This window comes from Lonchura striata, chromosome 3, assembly GCF_050655825.1.
Source record: "Lonchura striata isolate lonStrDom1 chromosome 3, ASM5065582v1, whole genome shotgun sequence".
NCBI classification, from domain to species: Eukaryota; Metazoa; Chordata; class Aves; order Passeriformes; family Estrildidae; genus Lonchura; species Lonchura striata.
This window is the reverse complement of record NC_140705.1, coordinates 14420412-14441904: the sequence shown is the minus strand read 5'-3', so window position 1 is coordinate 14441904 and position 21493 is coordinate 14420412. Positions and strand designations below refer to the sequence as shown.

Sequence of the window (21493 nt, the reverse complement as noted above, 5' to 3'; positions counted from 1 at the left end):
TTTTAATATTAGAAAAATCCCTATGTTTGAGTCCCTCTTCCAGTTCTCTTGTACTGCCCCTTTAGGCAGTGGAAGGTGTTCTAAGGTTTCCCCAGAGCCTTCTCTTCTCCTGGGCTGAACAGGCTGAACTCTCCCAGCCTGTCTCCATGGCAGAGGTGCTCCATCCCTCTGAACATCTGTGTGGCCTCCTCTGGACTCGCTCCAACAGTGTCCTTCCTGTGCAGGGACCCAGGGCTGGATCAGCACTGCAGGTGGGGTCTCACCAGAGTTGAGCACAGAGGCAGAATCCCCTCCCTCACCTGCTGCCTGTGCTGCTTTGGATACAGCTCAGGACAAATTTGCCTTTTTGGGCTGCCTTTCATGTGCAAGAGTGCATGGCTGGCTCATGTTGATTTTCATCTCTACTCTAATTGCAGCTCAATTAAGGAGCAGTAGAGAAAGACAGCAGATGTGAAAACTTTATGCTTTATTTTTCCTCATCTATGGCTTAGAGTTATTCAAAAGTGACAGGGAATTTCTAGCACTACCCAAATAAGGAAAAAAAATCTATTTTTTCATCAGGAGACTTACTTTGAAGATTGTTTTTATGTGGCCATATAGTTAGGCTTTCCAAGTAGAATTACAGAAATAGAATGATTTATTTCTCCAAGCTCCATATGTCTTCCAACATGTAAACTAAATAGTAAATAGATAATGAGCTGCATTCAGATCTGAGCTTTTCCACAGCTTGACATTGATTGAAATTTTTGAACTCAGACTCTCAAAAGTATTTAGATAACATTACCTGGCATGGATTTAATTTGTAATTAGAGATTCAGATACTCATAGAAGCTATGCTGATTTCACTTATTTTCTACTGTAAATCTGAACATAACTCAGTAAAATGGAGGAATAAGATACCATTACTTCCCTGTTGTTCTCTGAGGGTGATGTTAAGTAATCACTGAAGTATTCAGGAATTGTGATACATAATCCATGATCTGCAGGTTGTGATGGCTCTCAAAAGTAACATGGGACAGGTTTTAAGTCAGATTGAAAACTATACTGTTGTGAGCATTCTCAATGCACCCAATAGACAACACTAAGGTCTTTAGTATTATAAGTGACCAGGTGATAGAATTCTTAAGAAAAAAAAATATACAAACACAAGGTGAACTAAAGAGATTAAAACTCTAATGATTCATAGTAATTAAAGTAAGATGTTCTAATAGAAAGATGTGCTGTACTACAGCAGCTGTGTGTGTAATTGTACTGTGTTACATTTGTTTGGCTTACAAATGGACATACATGTTCCTCTCTTGATGCACTGAATATGAAAAAAGCCATCTGGGGCTGCACACAGACATGATTCCTTCCAAAGAATATGTGGGGCCTGGAAATACACCTAAATGGCAAATTGGGAAATAGGTACAAAACATGGCAGTGAGTGGGGATGGTATGAGTGTCTTCAGTAGTTTGCAGTGGAATAGCATCCTTGCTGGCTCAGCAGTTGGAGATAGGCAGTGGGTTAGCACAGGCATATCAAATCACACACACTGAGCGCAGGATTTTTTCAATTAGTTTCAGTTCACGTTAGCAGAATGTAATGTGCCTGTTCCCCAGGTATGAGATGGTGCCACGTCTTGTCTCCTGACCCAATGTGCTGTACAACAGCCTCCATCACATGGCTTGGCATATGAGGTCTTTCACAAAGAGAGCGCAGAAAGCTGAGAGTTCTTAAGAGCTGTTTTTCTAAGCACTCAAAGGGATGTCGCTCAGCCTGGAGGTTCAGAGGCTTTTTTGCCCATTGCAACAATTACTACAGATGAAGGAACACTCTCAAGGAAGTGTTTTGAACAGCTGGAGTCTTTAATAGCTACAGAAGTATTGGTCAGGCTGTAGCTTTCAAGTTTTTAAAAAATTATCTGTGAAAATTCATTTGAGATTTTTACACAGATACAGCATGTCTGAATGTGGTAGATACTTATGTGCAGCAAGTGAGTAAAAATTAAATATGGGTAAGACATGAAATCATCAACAGTTTATGACTGTTAAGAGCGATGAAGAAACACATATGACATTCTGAAATATTCCTGTTGTGCCTTGAAGAAAGGAAGGATTTTTCTGGTGTAGGTCCTACCAGTTGTAAAACAATATGTCTGATTGATAATACATTCTATTGAAAAGGAATGGGAGGTTTGCTGAGGTATGATTCATCATTGTCTGTTGGCAGTAATTAAGTCCGTAGCTTGCCTTGAGGTCAGCATGACCCTGTTTATTTTAATTTTTCAGTCTCTGGAGAAAGGAGGGCCTTATTTAACTACTTGTGGAACTAACGTGCAGTGTACACTACTTGTACACTGAGTGCACAGTACCTGGATGTAAACCAGTGTGTACACAGTGTGATCAGGTGATGGGGAGCTGGAAGCATACTGCAAGTGGAGTCACTTAACAATGTAGATGCACCCACAGACATGCCAGTTTTTGACTTTGAGAGTAGGATTTAGTTTGAGATGCAGGATGTGATTCTGTGTCTTATGTGCTTCTTCTGCAATTTGAGATGCCCTCAGGTATCCTACCTGGCATGGTCTTCTACAGGTGTTTGTGGTACCTGTCTTGCTGCCTCAGATAGATACCCTGGAGCATATCAAAGAGCACCAAACATCTTTGTGTAAGCAACTGAATTGAGCCCCAAGACTCCTCAATATAGAGGTCTTTGTGCAGCCACAGCTGCAGTGCCTTGTGGTCACTGAAGCCAAGTGTGGTCAATGGAGCTGGGGAGGGAGTCAGCTCATGTTGAGCTAAATAAACACTGGCAGCTGGTCAGCTGAATCATCTCCAAGATCTCTTTCAGATCCCATGATTTTATTGATTATAATGGAAATTTATACATAGCAAAACACTAGATATCTAGAGTCTAATTCACCTAAATATTGGTGCCTGGTTTCATGGTTTACGCAGTTCATTGGTTTACTTGAGGTGTCCATAAAGGACTGGCATATATGACAGAGGACTTACTTCAGAACTCTGCTTCTTTGGAGCAGCAGTCAGAATCCAGACAGAACTACCCAGAACATCTCAAAGCTAGACAATACCTTGGTTAGGCTGTTGAATGCAGTCTCTATTTCTAGATGATCTTAAAGTTCTCCTTTTGTATATGTTCAAGACAAGCGTGTACATACACAAGACAAGAGTGTTTCTCATGGAGGAGACAATCTGGGCTCCACATAAGTACCCTCCATACCAGCGTGGTATGTATTTTTAGCTTATATAGATGATATTTTATATAAGATTTTATACAAACTCCAGTATTATTTCTGTATAAACACAAAAGGCAGGTATACCTACAGCCATTTAAAAAACATTTTGAGAAGAAAAATAGTTGTCTCACAATTAAACCAGTCATTCTGATTGGCATGACCCAGTTCTTTCATACACAGTCTGCATGCAGAATGCTTCAAATACTAAGTTCTTGGGGACTTTTCAAGTAACAGTCTGCTTTTTCCTGCTAAAGTCTCTGGCTAAATCAATCATTTGATCATAAATAACCTCTCATCTTCTTGGGGGGAAAATACCCCAAAACATTAAACTTTACTATCATATCTTAATTTTCTGTTATGATTGCACAGGGGACCAACTCTCCTCATTCTGCCTTATAAATGCATGTCCTGGTAAATTGTTTTTATTATGCCATTTATCATTTTTGTGACCATGTGCTTTAGACTTTTGAAAATCTTGTAATCCTGAGGTTATAACTTCAAATTACATGCCATGTTTCACTTCCATTCCAGTGTTCTCAATATGTGAAAAACATGTCTTACAGAGTCCTGTAAAATATGATTCTCTTCTTTAATGCCTAGGGTACAAGGTTACAATTTTACATACCTTTTGTTGGGATAATTACATGATCAGCTTTCCCCTAACAACTGTTCTGTCAATTAATCACTTACATTACTGACTCATTTCACACGGATTCTGCAGCTCATTTCAGCAGGCAGAGCCCCTCTTTTCTGGTTGATGTTGTATCAGCAGCTGTATAGTGACTAACTCTTACTGCTTCTGTATACAACATCTCTTATACATAAACTCCATGCTCACTGCCCATTCCTGGAATTCCTGCTCTGGCTACTAATCAAACACAATAGAGGCCTTTGTGCCCTCTTGCCCTTTCTTCTCCTCTGGAACTTCTTTTCCATGCTTATATCCAAAGCAGGCAGGCTTCTTTTCCTTTCTGCATTCCATTTCTGAATATCAGGTTAACATATTCTTCTTTCACATCTCCCCTGTGCTAATATTCTTTAACACTGATGTGGTGTTCCCAGCACAAAGCAAAGTCAGAGACAGACACTGCAGCATTGTAGACTTCATTCTAAAAAACATCCTGGGCAGTGCATCCTAGAGAAATTTTGCTTGTGAATGCACTACTGTTATGAGGCAAATATGTTTGACTGCATTAGTCAAGTTATACTTACTGTAAAAGGTGAATTTCCTGGGTTTTGTTTTTGTTGGCTTGGTAAATTATTAAAAGCTAGTCTTTCAAAAATCACCTCTCACACACAAATCTATTTCTTGCAATGTTTGTTTTCCTTTTGGATTTCTCTAAACTTTGGCTGTCAGTATAATATTTGCCAATTTTGTCAAGCTAATATGTTGAAGATACATAGTGGTACAGTGCTGGTAGAAAACCAGTCAGTCATTCCTGCATTTCTTAGCTGAAAAAATTTGTACCCTACTTGAAAATGCATGGCTGAGGTCTCCTTTATCTGGTGTTAAATACAGAACATTTATAAAGCTTATAGTTACTTCTGTAGCAACAGAAAAATATACAAATCCTAAATCATTATTTACTACTTTCTGGACAGTTTTTCTTTCACGTTCTTCAATGGAGTGCTTTAGTCTAAAATCCAAGAATAGAATTGACTGGACTAGAGTAGAGCCTGTCAGTTGAAAGAGCCCCACAGTGATCATCCAGTACAATTACCTGACCAGTTCAGGGCCAATCAAAAATTAAAGCATGTTGAGTATATAGAGAAAGCATACATTTTAAAAAATTACCAAATAAACAATGAAAATTTTCAATTTCAGTGAAAGCACTAAATCACTGAAATTCTCAACATTTTAAAGCTTCAAGAAGATTTACAATTCAGGTTTTTCCCTCTTATATTGCAGAAGAATCAGAAATTGTATCTTTAAAATTTTGAAGTGTTATTTAAAGCATTTTTATAGAAAAAGATACTGTTCTCACAACCCTCCCTAGCTATGTACTGGTACTTTTCTTTTGCATATATTAATGGCCATATACTTTATGTATAGCTAGATCAGAGATCTGACCTAGCAAAACATGACCCTACAAAAACTACAAGTCTTCAGTTATATCAGCTGACATCAATGCCACTGAACAACAGAGGGGGAATATGCAATCAGCAGTGAGAGATGTTGCTTTCCAACAGTAACCTGAGTTTTGAGTCCTGAGCCAGTCATGAAACCATGTCCTGAGAGTGAAGGGTGAAAATCAAGTTTCACAAGCTGTACCAAAAATATTCTTCATATAAAGATACACAGAAGCTTAATTCACCTGGGAGCCAAGTGCTTCATTTTACTAATTTCAGTAACACTTAACTGAGTTTAAAATCGGGCATGTATCTGAACATTGCATGACTTGGAGATACAAGAAAAAGAAAATTCAATTATCAAAATTATTGCTTTTATATCCTGAAGTTATTTGTTACCTAAAGAAATGTTTTATAGATATGTTTTTAGCAGAAACACTCTCTGTACATGTACTCTAGTTGTATCTTGAAAAGATGCAGTGTTTGTTTAAATGTGATGCAACAGCTGTTTCTTTGTATATCCAGTGTTATATTGAACGTGTTCTCTCAAATATTGTTTTGACTTCCTATCCTGTTGTACGGGAGATACGGGCATAGTACCAACACAAAGATAATATTGCTACATACCTGATTTCATTTTCCTGTTAATCTTTTTTTCTGTTAGCAAAACAAAATACCTACAGTACACACTCAATGCTTTCTTTCAATGATTTTGATACCTATATAGTACAAAAGGACACCGTTATTTCTTAAAAACCCCAGACTGTTTCAGTCTTTCCAAAAGCCTCCAACAAAACTGTTGATGTTAATAATGTTTCAGACTGATAAATTCATGTGTGCCTGGCTGGGAGCACCATGACCCAGCACAGCACTTCTGTATTAATAAGACATAAAGTCAGACCATTTATCATTCAGTATAGCCAGTACACAAATTAGAGAACACCTTGCCAGGGTATATCATTGTCTCATTACTTAGTTTTTGCCATAGTTACAGAATAGATAGTTTGAAACCTTTTTGTGCTCTGCTGTGACAGGAGAGTGTTCGTGTCATGGTGACCCGACTGGGTTGTTCAGTTGCGCACAGTGCTGACTCAGGAGCCTTAAGTGTGCTCACCAATTTGCCAAGCAGCAGTCTCTTCTAAATGAAACCAAAAAGAAAACTCCACAAAGACATAATCTCTGGCAGTTACCAAAGGTGTAAAGTATTCAGCACTGCAGTCAGGTTATGAAACTTCAGGAGTCTTTTACTGGAGGTTGCTGAGGAGCACATGCTTTCAGTACGGTACAGTATATTTTCTATGGCATATTTCCATGCTGAAAAATGCAGTTTAATAAAAATATTAATATAACATATACAATCTTATATTGGTTACTGTTCAAATATGATATTTATGAGACATTTTACAACTAATATTAATGTTGTAAATATATTAATTTGTCTGCATTTGCTGTCTCTTGTTTGCTGTCCTTGGTTTGAGTGATCTCCTCTTAGGAAAACTTCAAAATACTAGAAGTTCAGACAACTTAAATTTTTAAACTCTCAGATATAAAACTGCTAAGTTCAGTTTCTTAAATGAATTAAATTTGAGGATTCTACTGATACTTCTAATTAAAGATATTTGATTAATTTTTTGGATTGTATGTTTTTGTTTGCAAATGTTTCTTATTTAATGTATTTTCAACATATAATACTGGTGCAATCAATATCCTGATTGAGTAAACCCTGAGGTTCAAATCTATTTTGTAATTTGATAAACTCATCTACAGATCTATTTGCTATCCACAGATGGTGAGGCACATTTTAAACTGCTCCCATTGTATTTGTGTTCACTTTTTGTTCATCAGATGGAAAATATGACTGGAAAATATGACCTAGATACAGTAGAGTGTGCTCTGCTAGTAGAAATCAGTGAAGCTCTCTTTCAAGCAGTGAGGCCATTTGCTGTGAATGAGGGGGAACCTCTGAACCTGTGCACTGTGTGTGCATCCTTGGGAGAGCTGCCACAGGCACTGGCTCTGCCTCTGCTGCCCTGGCAGACAGCTCCAGTGTGTTAAACTGTACACTCTGGAATCTCTGTGAGCATGTGGCTGCCCCTCAGGCCTCAGCTGCACTGCTTCCAGGGCTGAGCCTGGAGGGGCAGAGGTAGGAATGAGCCTGGAGGCTTGGTGTAAGGAAAAACAAAAGTCTGGTTTTGAGGATGACTCAAAAAGCTAGCTTGTACAATCAATACAGCATTACTCTTTATATACTTCTTTTGGATTTGGAAAAGATTCTTGGAAATACCCTATAGCACTAGTAACCAGCACCAGAAGAAATAGTAGTATGTCCTAAGTTCTGGTTTCTTAGAATTTTCTTTAGAAAATATGCATTTCAAGATTATATCTCTCCTGACTTGCCAATCGGCTCCCTACTGCTTTACTCAGATCTCAAGTGGCTGTTCTCAAAGCACTGGAGGAGATGTCTGAGACAGTTCTTGGAGAGAGAGCTGTATCTCCTTAAGTAACAGTGAGAGAGCTTTTGCACTTACAGGAATGCCCCAGACCTGTACAACTTCAGGATCTTTTTTATGAATTTTCCAGTCTCCACTTTGATCACTGCTTCCTAGCCCTGATTTGTGGCACCTTCTTCCCTCCCTTTCTCCTCCCTCTACTTGACTTCTTCCTGCTGCTTAACAAGCTCAATTGGTTTTATGTATGTAATTCTTTTTTTTTTTTTAAGAGAGTTTGAAGGTGGCCTCTGAAAGAATTGCTTTCATCCAAAGCCAGGAGCTGATCAAAGCAATGCACAAAAGGCAAATGGGAGCTAAGGCAGTGCTGCCTGACCAGCCACAGGATCAGGGTTCTGTGCTGGAGAAATAGTAAAGCAAATCAGCTGCACTATCCTGATAAGAGATTTTCTCTCCAGTAACACCTGCAAAGCTTTTGAGATCCTGTAGGAAAGTCAAGGAAATCTGTATCAGAATACATTGTTTCTTGAAGAGAGGAATATGAAAGCATTTACAGGATGAAGTGCCACTGCCTCAATGTATTTATTGCCATATCGTATATTAGGCTCAGTCTGCACTATTAATGCAGCACTATACCCAGCTCACATTTATTTTTATCAAGTGGCTTCTTGGCCCAGTTGTCAGGATATAAAGGAATGACAAGTCTTTGCAAAGAAGGTTCATGCTAAAACAAGAAGCAAATAAATGAAAACCAGTGCCATTATTATATCTAAAGTAGACTTCCAGTGAAAATTAAAATAGATTAATAATAGATGCTAAGTCACTTTTAAAAAGTCTAAGTAAAGATTCCTTCTGAATTCTTTTTGCAGATAGGGATTTTTATTAGGCATCAGTCCCAATAGTGCTTATGATTATGATTTTTTGAAACTTAAAGAGCAATCCTTTAAGAGTAATCCTTTAAGAGTAATGGCTTTTAACAAATGATTTCTGTTATGAGCAATTTGAACTTCGGCATTTTTTATTCTATTTAAAATAAATTAAAATATAGTGTAATTTTAGCACAAACCAGTCTCAGAAAAAAATAATCTCTGGTTTGAGAGTAGGTATAAGAGTTACTAGGGTGAAGGAAGCTTACCTTTTCTGTTGCCATAAAGGAAGACCGAACTTTGTCTTAAAAACCAAAACAATCTTTCATCCTTAATTAATTACAGGAACCTGATTGCAATTGGAGTTTTCTGTTTCCCCAGAAAAGTACAGTGTAGGCTGTCACAATTTAGATTCCTTGTCACTAAATTGCCACATGCCTTAGTCCAGATCCCCTTGAATAGCTGTATATTTTAATGAGTTTATGAGAACTTAGATTGCTCTGAATTTTTTCAGGTTTTCTTTTTTTTTTCGTTCAATGTAAAGTTGAATTTGTATGAGAAGTTTTCTTTTGATTTTGTTGGTTTTTTTTCTGACATATCAGGAAATTCTTTTTCTGTACAAAATATTAATTTGCTATTTTTGCTACTGTTCCCTGCATGAATTGTAGTATTTAAATAGAAAAAAATAAACAGTCAGAAGTAATGTTTATTGGTTTTGCAGTTGAAAAATTTCAGCAAAAAAACATAAGAATACTCTTTTTTTTTTTTAAAAAAGCTGTCTTTGCTATGGCCAAAACGGATGTGAAATAAATCTATAATAAGAATGAGCCATTAAAAAAATTTATTTATTTCCCGAAGAAAAAAGAAAGCAATAGCTTTTAAATAGTGTTTTATTGAAGTGGTTTAACACTGATTTGTCCGAGTTTGTTTTCATCCTTTTTTCATATTGATCAGTTAGGAAACGAACTTATTTTACAGTAGGTGGGGCAATTTTCCTGTATTGAATTTCATTGCAAAAGTGTCCATATTAATCTCTGCAACAATCTCCTGATCTCCTGAGAATAAAGACATTTTCCAGTTATTTACTTGTGTAGTGAGTGAAAGAACTGATTTCAGTGAGTAATATAAGAATTGTGGCTTGGAGTCGAGAGTTGCAAAAAAAAAAGGCTTGACACCTTTCAATCTGCACTCTTGTTCCAACATCCTGTTGCTTGGAAACATGAGTCAGAGGAAATCTTCTCACTGTTGATGCAGAAAATCCTTGTCTGTAGTCAGCCTGATTTTCAAAATCAAAAGAAGACCTCACATGAAAATTAAAAGCAAACAGAAGATAAAAATAAATGGTAGAGATATCTGCCTAGTCTTGTTACAGTATATTTGTTTTATGGAAGCAGCAGCAGAATTGTTCTTGGCTGTATAAAGTTGGTAGGATTAAGTTCTCTGTGACCTGTCATCAGCCTTAATCAATGTCTGTGTTTCATCATGAGCTACTATCCAAATTTTTTGGAAACCATTAAGTTTAGTCTGGGCTGGTCTTTAGATAACATTTCTCATATAAGTCCACAAGACATATGGAAATTCTAATATCTGGTAACAGAGAATGAGCTAGAATTCCTGGCAAAGGTAACTGTGGTTTTATTTAAAGGTTTTATGTTGCATTTAAAATGTAATGGGCCAAAGGGGGGTCTACTGAACTTCCAAACTCTTGTCATATATGAAACACAGAATGACTAGAGATTTCTCATTCATCTGACAGCTTTACTTCTGAGATAAAAATTACTTCCCCGAAGAAGTGGATTTCAATCAACAGATCCATAAGTGACTACTGATTTTATCCTTGTTGGTATTGGTTGAATTGGGCTCAGGAAAGAATTGTAATTTCATTTCACAGCATCTTTTGAAACTTGAAAATTTCTCTTTCAGGTAACACTACGAGACAAAAATCAAACCCTTCTTGAAGATTTTGGCGAAAATAATTTTGGTAAAATGTTGGTCTGGAAGTAATCTCAAATGAGGTGATGGTTCCCATGCTTCAGTATTATATCATAAACATCAGTCCTCTGAGCCCTTTTTCCCCCCTCTATCTTACTGCCAAGTCAGTCTGCAGAATAGTGAGGAAACAGATTTGACTTCCAAAAACTAGTATTTTTCTCAGAAACTGGCAATAATCCACCTCTTTACAATGCTGTTAGGTGGTTTTGTACTAACAGAGAGTAAAAGCTTTGTAAATTACTTCTACAAGTGATAATTTTGTGGTACATGAACAACTTGGTTGATGTCTGGAAGAATAATTTTTAATTTCTCTTTGCCCATATGGGCTACAGCTGTACTACTAAATGAAACAATTGAAGGAGAGATTTCTGTGTGCCAGAAATCAATTTTATGTTGTAATATCTTGGCATAGCTTTGGTGCCTGTACTCCTTCTTTTCAGTAGCTCCCAGATGCACTTCAAGAGTCATGATGGACTAGTGACTGTTCCCAAAGGGCATTTTGGATGGAGTAACCTTATTTTCAGACTAGTAATAAAGCCGTAACATATAATACTGCATTGGATCTCATGGGGGCTGAATATTAGAGTGTCTTTTAGTTCTCCTGAAGCAAGAATTTTGTGTAACCTGTGGGAATAGATTTTATGTAACCTGTGGAAAATACCACACAGTATCATTTCTACACATGACACACATTAACACAGGAAATTAAAAATAATTTATTCTTCCTAATCCAAAGCTAGAGAAAACACTGTAATTACAGATGGCTTCATGGAAATAAAAGAGTAAATTGTGGTGTTTCATGGCTGGACTTAATCCATTAGGAGGATTTTGCAAGATATATCACTACCATTGAAAAAAATCAGTTTTGTGCTGTCTCAAATTTATTATTTGTCTTACAGTTATATTTACATACCTATTATATTTACATACCCTACCCTAAGATTTCTTTCTTCTTAGACTGATGTTTTTAATACATCAGTAGAGACTTTACTGGACTTTACAAACATTGATAAATTTCTGGGTGTTACTGGATACATATAACTTATGCACAAAGGGCAAAAGGATCACAGAACTTTACTGGTACTATTCTGTTAAATTGTTAACCTGCAGTAAATAATGCTTTCTCCTTCCTCACAGAAAAAATAATAGGTAGCATTTTAGATACCTAAATCCAGTGTTCATGCAAAAAAATCCTTTCTTTTTATGCAAGTGAAAAACTGCCTTTTATCATAGTGATAGCAAATTCTATTGGAGAGCTTGAGAATGTCTTGCTATTCTCCTCTTAAAAATGATACAATAGAAATTACTCTGTTAAACTATTTCAAAAGATAGAAAGCTGTCTGCTCAAACTCAGAAAACAGATTCACTGCTATACAGCAATAATGAAAGGATTACTGTATTAAAGTAGCAGTGTTGATTATATTGTGTAATGCAAAAAATTTGCAAATTAATATGAAACATTCCCACCTGTAACAATTGTATCTTGTATCTAAGGCTGAATTTCTTAATCAGCCAGGTCTTCCTATTTTCCCACTTAATTACCTTGATTATTTTTTTAAGTCAACATAACACAGCCCACATACACTCTTTTGTTTCCTTAGTTTCTGCTGAGGGCAGGCTTTATTTATCAGTCTGTTTCAATGGGAGTTGTTAAAAGCCCTGGATTACTTGCCATGCTCTAAAGTCCATAGCATTCCTTAGGATACCCAGTGTACCCTAGGTGTAGGATTAATTTTGTCCAGAGCTGCTGTGCTAGATCTTCAGTCTTCACAAAACCCTAGTGTTCCTCAGTGCAAAAAGTCAGTAAAGTGCTGTTGTCTCTGTTCCACTCTGCCCAGGATCTCCCTGTGTGATCTGGGTGCTGGGACTGAATGTGCTCCTGCTGCTGGCCATCGTCCTCTCTTGCATTGTCATGGCCCGCGTGGAAGGGATTGTCCTCGTCACTGAGGGAACTCCTTACTGAAATCACGCGTGGAGGGCAGGCTCATAGCAGGTTTTCTTAAACCCTGACTAGTTCAACTGCTGTTGAACTTGAAGTTGACTCTAAATGTGACAGACATTCAGCCTTAAGAAGGTCCTCATTTTTCTTAATTACATAGTCCTTGCTTACTACTGAAATACTGACAGTTCTTTATTTGGAATTTGAGATACTCCTTTCAGTGACTAAGAAACTATTGCTATCGCTCGCATTTTCAGGTGCCTGGACGTAGCATCTCTTTGCCAGCATTATCCACGGGTTTCTAAGGCATTGTCCTGAGGTGCTTTGTTTGTATCTGCAATTTTTTCTTAGGCTCCCTAGTGGCTCAGAGTGATTTTTGTCTCTTTATCATGCTGTTATGAGGCTCTTCCAGGTCCAGCTCTTTGCCTTTTCCCCCCTCCTTATATTGGCAAGTATTTTCCTCTGCATGCTCTCCATGGAAACTGATCATGTGACAGAGAGATGCCCTTTGATTTATCAGTAGATGGGGTCGAAGGCCATCCTTCTGTGTCAGTGTATGGGGTTTTTTTTTAGTAGATCTGGTCACCATTTATGTGCATGGTTTGGACTTTCACAAGTGTTTGAAAGTTTAGCCTGTGGCACCCAGTTGTATCCAAGAGAAACATAAATCAGGCTGGGAGTACTGAGGTCATTGGAGGTGGGACATAGGACTCAGTTTTTGCTTCCTGATGCCGTGGAGTCAGCAATTGGCAATTCAGATACCACAGTCTGATCATCTGTAAAGAAAAGAGGGGATGACAACAGTCATATAGTTAGTGGGAAATGGTTTCTCCCTTGCTTTCTTTGGAGAAGTAATTTATCTTGCTGTTGAGAGTCAGTGAGGCTCTGAACAACAGAGACTGGTGCTGGCAAAAAAGCTCCTGTAATGCCCATTTTCTGGTTCCAGTAGTGTGTGTTTGATAATGAAAAATGGCTAAAAAATATTTACCACATATTCCAAAATAGGTTCTTGGGTTTGATTGTGTTTACACTGATTGTAAGATCACACAAATATATGAGATCTTACAAATCCAGAAATCATATTTTTGTTTCATTTTACCAACACATTCACAAAATTTAATTAGCTGCCTATTAGACAAAAAAACATGCTTGTGTTACAAAGGATTCCAAAACCCACTTCTTTCACAAATAATACAGTCTTAACTGATTCCTTCTCTGTAACCTCACATTGATAAGATGCTGGTTTGTGCTATCCTCAGGATTAAATGCAGGGTTTTTCTTTTGACCACTTGTGAGCTCTATAAATCCTGAGCAAGCATTCAGCATTGGATATAATTTATTTCAGAGCTGACCTGGGGTTTCCTGCAAATACCTTTGATAAAACTTGTTAAGGGCATCACTGATGTCAGTTTTTTTCATTGTCTTCAGCAGCCTTTGGTGTAGGGAAAAGAAGCCAGTGGGTTCCTATCAGTGTGGGATAGAAACTGTGATCAGATTTCTTTGTTGGAAGAGATGATGCAGCCTGATTTCTGTATTAGCAATTAACATCTCTAATGGGCTTTGCAGTTTCCTGTTTACCCCTTACCAAATGGATACTTCAGTACTATTCAGTGCAACTTCTCTGTTTGACTTTGTATATATACATGAATATTTTGTTTGTAGTGCCTTCTTGTAGTATAAATAATTTTCTTCAATACTGCCTCCATTGTTTTATAGTACTCATTGTGGTCCTATTAATACTGTGTATACCTGTTATAGCAGTGTTATATACTACTAGCTATACTCTCAGTATTAACATGATACAAAAAAGTACACTAAAATATGATTATATATGTAAAATATGCTTTGCAAAGTCAAAAAAAGATATCCAAATCAACAAGTGTGTGCGTTGTTCCCTTCAAACCCCTTTTCCCATGACAAGCAGTATGTGGTTTCACAGTGGTTTTCCTTTTGCTTGACTGATTCCTACAGGATGCTTCCCAACAGGCGAATTTCCCAAGCAGCAGCCAGTGCTGAGGAGGGGCAGTTCAGTGTTTAGGAATTACTGCCACAAACAGGAAGCGTTTCATGCTTTCTATTCACAGTTACTTGAGGAGGGAAAGGACATGGGGCCCAGGGCAAGAGCTACTTTGTAATAGGGAAAGAAAGCTGACATGGCTTTTGGTTACACCAGTTCATTGTGTTCCCCATGGAAAGTAGGCGTCAGTTAAGTCCATGGAATATTCAGCCGGAATGGACTGCTTGCTCAATGACAGAATGAATAAATTACATGGTTTCACTAAATGTAAAGTCCTGTTAAATAAGTGAATGCAATATCAATACATGTGAATGGATACTGTTTTATTTTAAAAAAACCCAAAAAAGCTGTTTTTTTGCAAGGAGAAATACTGTTTCGGGTGAAAAGTAAAAGTTATATTTCACCATCTCTGGGTTACAGCAATGCTACATTATTTATGAGACAGCATCTCTGAATGATATGTTGAACTGCTTTAGCCAGGTTCAGCCGTGATGGAACATGCAAAGATAAATACACAAAACTGCTATTGCCCAGATCATTTATTCTGTTCAAATCACTTAAAATAGGTTGTTTAACAATAGATTGATGACTATTGAAAGCTCATCTCCTCAATTGCTATAAAAAACAAGAAATTACTTGAATCAGATTTCTAGTCATTTTTTCAAGAAGGTGCCAAAGCTTGCTGCCTTTTTGCTGAATTAGAGAAAGCTGTTACTTTTAGATAACTTCCTGTAATTTACCAGCAGGATCTGCTTAGTGACTGCTGCAGTCAATGTTCTTTGCCTTTCTTTGTGGACAATGAAGCATTTCCTTTAGTGAGAAGTGTTGAGTCTGGCATCAGCATGCAGTGATTGAGTTCTGAGTGCTTAAATTGTAATATCTTTTTTTTTTTTTTCTTCTTGTCTTCTTGTCTCTCTTCTTTTTTCTTTCTTTTCTTTTTTTTTTTTTTTTTTTGAGAAGATGGGAAATTCTTACGCTGGTCAGCTCAAGACAACACGGTTTGAAGAAGTGTTGCATAATTCTATCGAGGCCTCTCTCCGCTCAAACAACTTAGTTCCCAGACCAATCTTTTCTCAGTTGTATTTGGAAGCTGAACAGCAGCTATCATCACTGGAAGGTAGGAAAAAACGGAATTTCTATTTGTGTCAAAAGCAGTTCTCCTATTTGCTCAGTCATGGCTCAGCATACACATTTTAAATCATAATATGGATAAACATATGTTTTTATTTGGATTTTTTAATGATCTGCAAATATATATGTATTAGAATTGGAGTTAAAATACAAAACACACTGTCTTTTATTTTGACAAAATTAAGCCACTTGCTCAGATTCATCTGTACACACAAATTGAAGTTCTAGGAATTGTTCCATTACATTTGTGGAGAGGTCTCTGAAGATTTGTAACATACATCTGTTACCCTGTGATTTATTATATACTGCTCAAAGTCACACAGTAAATGGTGGAAAACCCATAATAGATTTATAAAACATGTATGCTAAGACTGATTTTCAATGTGCATAAATACAGCAGAAATATTTTTTAGCTTTTGAGATGGTTTGTAATTTCTTCAGGCATAATATTTGTAGCTATTCTGTGGTTGCAAAGGTAAAATTTAGGATGTGTGCTCTCACAAACCCTGCATAAGTTGGTACTTAACACGTAGGATTTCTCAATGAATTTGTGTTTACAGAAGCCTGCTTTCTCAGTAATGTAGTTTAAATTAACTGTATGGATCTGATAAACTCGTTATGCAGTCTGGTGTTCGGTGTCTGTTATTTATAGTGGTCTCATGTTTTCCAGTGAGTTTACTGATGTGTGCATAACATTGGCATGGTGGTGTAAAGTTATATTTAATAATTTGATTATTTAGTCATGTCTGTCAAGAGAGTGGAGTTTCATGTCTTGTCCACATCTACTTTCCCTGTCATACTTTGCTGCTGTTACAGTGAGAAATGCTTAAAGGTCCACAGTAACACGCACACAAAATCAGGCCAAGGAGTAGTAACAGATAAAAGTATTTTGCACAGAATAAAGTATTTGCTATAGCCTCACAGTGACAGCTGTGAATATTTTTTGAAAAAAAAAATTCTGCTCACACATCATTAGTAATTTCCCCCTTTTTTTTTTTTTTTGCTAACATAGGACAAAATAATGAATATACATTAATTGTTTAAATAGATATGCTGCTGATTCCCTGCACAATGTGATCCTTCTATCAAACCCTTCCATAATGATTTAATAAACTTCTACAGTAGCTGTGATGTCACAAAATTGATTATGACATCAGTTGGGACAGATACTACAGGAGCAGATGCATTGTTCAGGAAAAAAGTGCAGTTTCACATTTCTGTAGTTTCTTTCTTTCTTTCAAGACTTTCAAAGAACTTTGCAAACTTTGAGGGGTTGATTCTATGTTCGTTGTAGTTAATGGAAAAAGAATTGAAGTGTAATTAAAAGTCTCATAACAGTCTGGCAGAGAGCATTCCTTTCATGAAAGTTTCAGACATGGGGAACTCTGAAGTGACCTATAATAGAGTGCCTCCTAGGTTTTTCCTCGGGTGGAAGGGGTCTTCAGGTTGCTCTTACGTACTGCAGCCTTGTCAGAAATTGAATCTTCCACTTCTAGCTACCTGAATCCCTATGCTCTGAGGGCCAGGAGGCCCCTGAATCTGAGAGACATCCTTGGGGGCTTGTGCCATGCTAATGAAACCCTTTACAGGTGGCAGCAGCTCATTCTTGAGTGCTTTCTCTTTTACTCTTTCCACTTTTGAACTGAAAATGCTGTAGCTCTCTTGTTTCTTAGTCTCCACTTCCATTTTCTATTTCTTTCTTAAATCACATGTTATGATTGAACAAACCTCACAGTCTACCTCTGTCCAAAAGGGAAATAAAACATATCCTGTTCTATTCTCTTTGTCTATCCATACATTTCCATTTTCTCCCTTTTCATGAATTTTGCCATCTTTTGGATCTTCCATTGTGGTAATTTAATAAGTAAACCCAGCAAAAAGAAAAGAGGAAATTGGTCACCTTTTTTACTTGGTTGGATTTTTTACTGGTTGGCAATCTGGGGTGGCTCAGCAAATGCTCTGTTAAGTTTCAGAGCTGGCACAAAGAGGAAGGAACTAATTTCTTGTCTAGGAGCAAAGGGAAGGACTGGAGAGACATTCAGGCCTTTTGTGTTGCATTTGGATATTAGTCAGGGTTATGTCATAACACATAACTTACCCTTTACTTAAATAGTACAGATGAAGAGTTTCACTTCTCCCTTCATTCAGTTGCAGCATTTTTGTCTTTGGCCCATGCCCTTAAAATAGTTGTGTATAGTTCTGTTCTTAGTTGTGTGCACCAGGACTGGAGCTCAATGTTCAGAGTTCTAAAGTAAACATACTCTTCTAGATTGGACTGTAAATTTTAATGACCTTGACATATAAATCTTCAGACTCGAGATTTACTTTCCCTTTTTATCCTATAGTAGTTGTCTAGATGATTGTACAATAATTTCTCAATAAAATAAAAGGGTCCTGAGAAGGGTCAGGATAGGAAAGAAAAGAGAATTCCTTGATGATATCCTGTGGGATTCTGAGTACCTGATCTGAAGTCAGTGGAAGCAAAGAGAATATGTCCAGTTGACACTGGGCTTTGGAGGATGACTCCACTGCTTCACTGTTTTTCTGTTTCAAGACTAAAACCTGGATCAACAGTGTAATTTCAGTGCCTAACTGCTCTTTTACTTGCCCAAGTACAAGAAGCAGCTTCCTGCTGGTCCTCAAGTACCCGCAGCCCTTCACTACCCAATTTTGCCAGTGGAAGTTCTTGTGTTTTCTGCAGGCATGTCTCTACAGACCCCTAGAAGCCTACAAGCCTAAGACACAAACCCCATTGGGTTCACTTAGTACTTGTGCACTGTCTCTCTTGTATGTAAGATGTTCCTCAGTCCAGTCTGTAGAAGCATTTTCCCCATTCTCCAGTTAATTGTTCTCCCCTGCTTGCCACTTTTGTCCCATTTGCCACGAATGTATCTGAGCCATAAGAGGGCATGGAGCCATTGTTCAGTATGGTCAGTTTTGCTGGAGCTGTTGAATCATGCATGAAAAAACCATTGTCCTTTGGGTGGAGAGAAGGAAAGAGGCAATCTCTAGTTGAAGAGGTGAAACACACAGCAATAAAGCCTCTAAAAACACCTAACACATTCTAAAAATTGGAGATTATGTCATGTATTCCTCTCCAGTATTCAGTACTGCCTGCATAGTGCCTCTTGCTCTAGCACAGTCCAAGTGCAGGCTGGTGTGCATCATCTTCCTGAACATCTACCTTTCCTTGACACTGTACAGGGAGTGTTGCTTCTTTACTTGGAGCTCTGGATTCTGGTAGGAGACAGCCTGAGAATTAGGTGTTCTTGTCGTGGCCTCATCTGTGGTGAAACTAGTTTGAAGCAGGAACTGTTTTTTCACTGTCCTGTACAAAACCAAGGACATGGTCAATACCTAATTAATAAATTCTGGACTTGGACTGTAGCCAGGACATTCTAAAGTGCCAAGAAGTAATGACTTCGAGTTTTATTGGCTGTTAATATTATAAACAAAAGATACAGTTACACTTTTTTGATCAGCAAGAGTTCAAACATTAGAAGCTAGTTCCCTAAAATTGTGCACTTATCTTAAAATAATGTGATTTTTACAATTAATAACTTGAGGCTTATTTTTATTTGTACTTTAGAGTGCTTTAATTTCTCAGGTGTAGTTGAGTCATGATTTTGAACTTCTTTTGCACAGGAACTAACGTCTTTATTTTCTTGGTGAAAGGCATTCTATCATAAGCATGTCTGGCAGTTGGAGCTTTAAAGAGCAACAACTATCAGGAGTTGGCAGCAGTAAAGTCATTGTCAAGAGAAGAGAATCCAGTTTGCTGTAACACTTTCTGTAACTGGGTCACCCTGTTCACTCACTGGTTTGTTGCCAGCATTTTCTGTTGTCCAGGTCATTTATGCTATGATAATTTGCAGCAGGCAGCAGAGCAGATAATGAGGAAGAAGAAGAGGAAGAGGAGGAAGAAGAAGGCTCAGAATCAAGTAGTCCTCCTGTTTCTTACCAGGTGAAGCCTCCCCCAGAGGGATGTTGCACTACTGATGGTAAGACTACAAACCACTGTGCTGTCAGAAGCATGTGCCCTACTGAAAAGGGTAGAATTTGGGTTATTTCCCCTATAATTTGTCAGAATAAGATAACCTATATGATATAAAAATGTCAGTGTTCATTACCTGCCAGATAAAGCTGGATGGCTCTCAGTTGCTCTTCTGTTTGACAGGGTTTTTGTTCAGTGTCAGATAGCATTTGTGTTTGAATGCCTGGCACAAGGACAGAATTTCTGTTCTCTTAGGCAACATAGCCTTTAAATTGTTAAGTTTTCAGGCATGGCATTTGCTAAAAGAATTGTGATAATTCTTATTACTTTATCACCACTCTTTCCTGTTTAAAGTGTGTCTTATTCTATGAAGCTGTAAAACATATTTGAAAACCCAGGAAAAGGTGGTGAAATTCACCAGATTTTGAGAACTATTTTCTCCCTTTTTGAATCATAACCTAAGTTATGATGATAGTGATGAGTCCTGTAAATATGTAGGTTGCAAACTACCACCAAGAGATACTTTATTGTGCATTTTCAAATTTTTGTTTGTTTATGGCTGACCAAAATGAGAGAAGAAAATTATCTTTTAGTATGCCCTTGATCTTAGGAGGTAAGACTTTGTCTTTCATTAAAAATATAGAAAGTCCTTTAAAAAAGACAACTGTGAGCAGGAAACAAAAAGATCTTGTCAACTTAAAATAAATTGAATTGATTTTTTTTTTCTAGGTTTCTGCCAGGCTGGTAAAGATTTGAGGCTGGTTTCAATTTCTAATGAACATATTGAGGTGCCATCTGGATTTTTACTTGTTGGTGCAAAGTCACCAAATTTACCTGATCACCTGTTAGTGTGTGCTGTGGATAAAAGATTCCTGCCGGATGACAACGGGCGCAATGCCCTGTTGGGTAAGTGTCTGACTTCAGTAACTGGATTCTTCTGTGGCTTCAATTAATAGCTAATTGGTTATTTTGAGTTCAGCAGATCTTATTTCTGTTCCACGTCTACAGTAATGCTCACAGGTCATGCACAAGAAAATAACAAGTCAGAGCTGGCTGTGTTTGCTTTGGAAAGATACAGAGTGAGCCACTTCATTAGAGATGCTTCATCACCCTCTGTCCATCAGTCCAAGGCTAAAGTTTTTTTTGACTGTTGTGTGTCCTAGTTGCTGGAACTGCACATCTGGTAACTGGACTGGTTGAACTGCTGCCTGTGTCTATTGTAGCTTTTCAAATATGGGTGTGTACAGACTGTAGGCCTCTCAAATAGAAATTTCAGGCTCTTATATGCATATAGACAGTTTAATGATAGTTTAGACCACAAAAAATAATGACCATTTTAATTTACCTCTTTGAGATAGGGATAATATTCTCCACTGTGTTTGAACAAAAGCCTGGGTTCTATATCCTAATCTATGACTTCTTGCTGTCATCATATAAATAAATATGCGTGATTATAAGTTGAAATGTTTCCTATATGTGCAATCAGTTAACACTGTGTGTTTGAAAAATACTCTTAGGAGGATGCTTCAATTTATCGTGTTTAATGTACTTAAAAGTTTAACTTCTGTCATAAAAATAGATTCTTCTTCTGACATAAAAATAGATCCTTCTATCTATTTTTATTATAGTCTTTCTGATTGCCATTAACTTCATTCAAATCAAGCCAAATAGGGAAAATCTGCAATCATGTGAATTACTTAAATGAATATTAATGTTATTAAAATGGAATATTTTTTATATTGGGAAAGGTGTGCTTAATTGGAAGGGGAACTTATTTTGCAATCAGACACTTACAGGT

General features: G+C 37.3%; 1 protein-coding gene across 7 annotated transcripts in view; it reads left to right on the top strand.

Annotated features, from left to right (window-relative positions):
- The window catches only part of GREB1 (growth regulating estrogen receptor binding 1), a 92967-nt gene that overhangs the window by 23686 nt on the left and 47788 nt on the right, over positions 1–21493 (top strand). For 2 of the 7 annotated variants that reach the window (XM_085576268.1, XM_085576269.1), the window contains exons 2-4: positions 15531–15687; positions 19577–19702; positions 20425–20601. In XM_085576268.1, the coding sequence (XP_085432394.1) occupies positions 15531–15687; positions 19577–19702; positions 20425–20601 (460 nt within the window). Of the gene's footprint in view, positions 1–6461; positions 6592–10588; positions 10638–15530; positions 15688–19576; positions 19703–20424; positions 20602–21493 lie in introns of those variants that run through there. The other 5 variants (XM_085576267.1, XM_021525390.3, XM_021525391.3 and 2 more) reach the window with 5 other exon arrangements.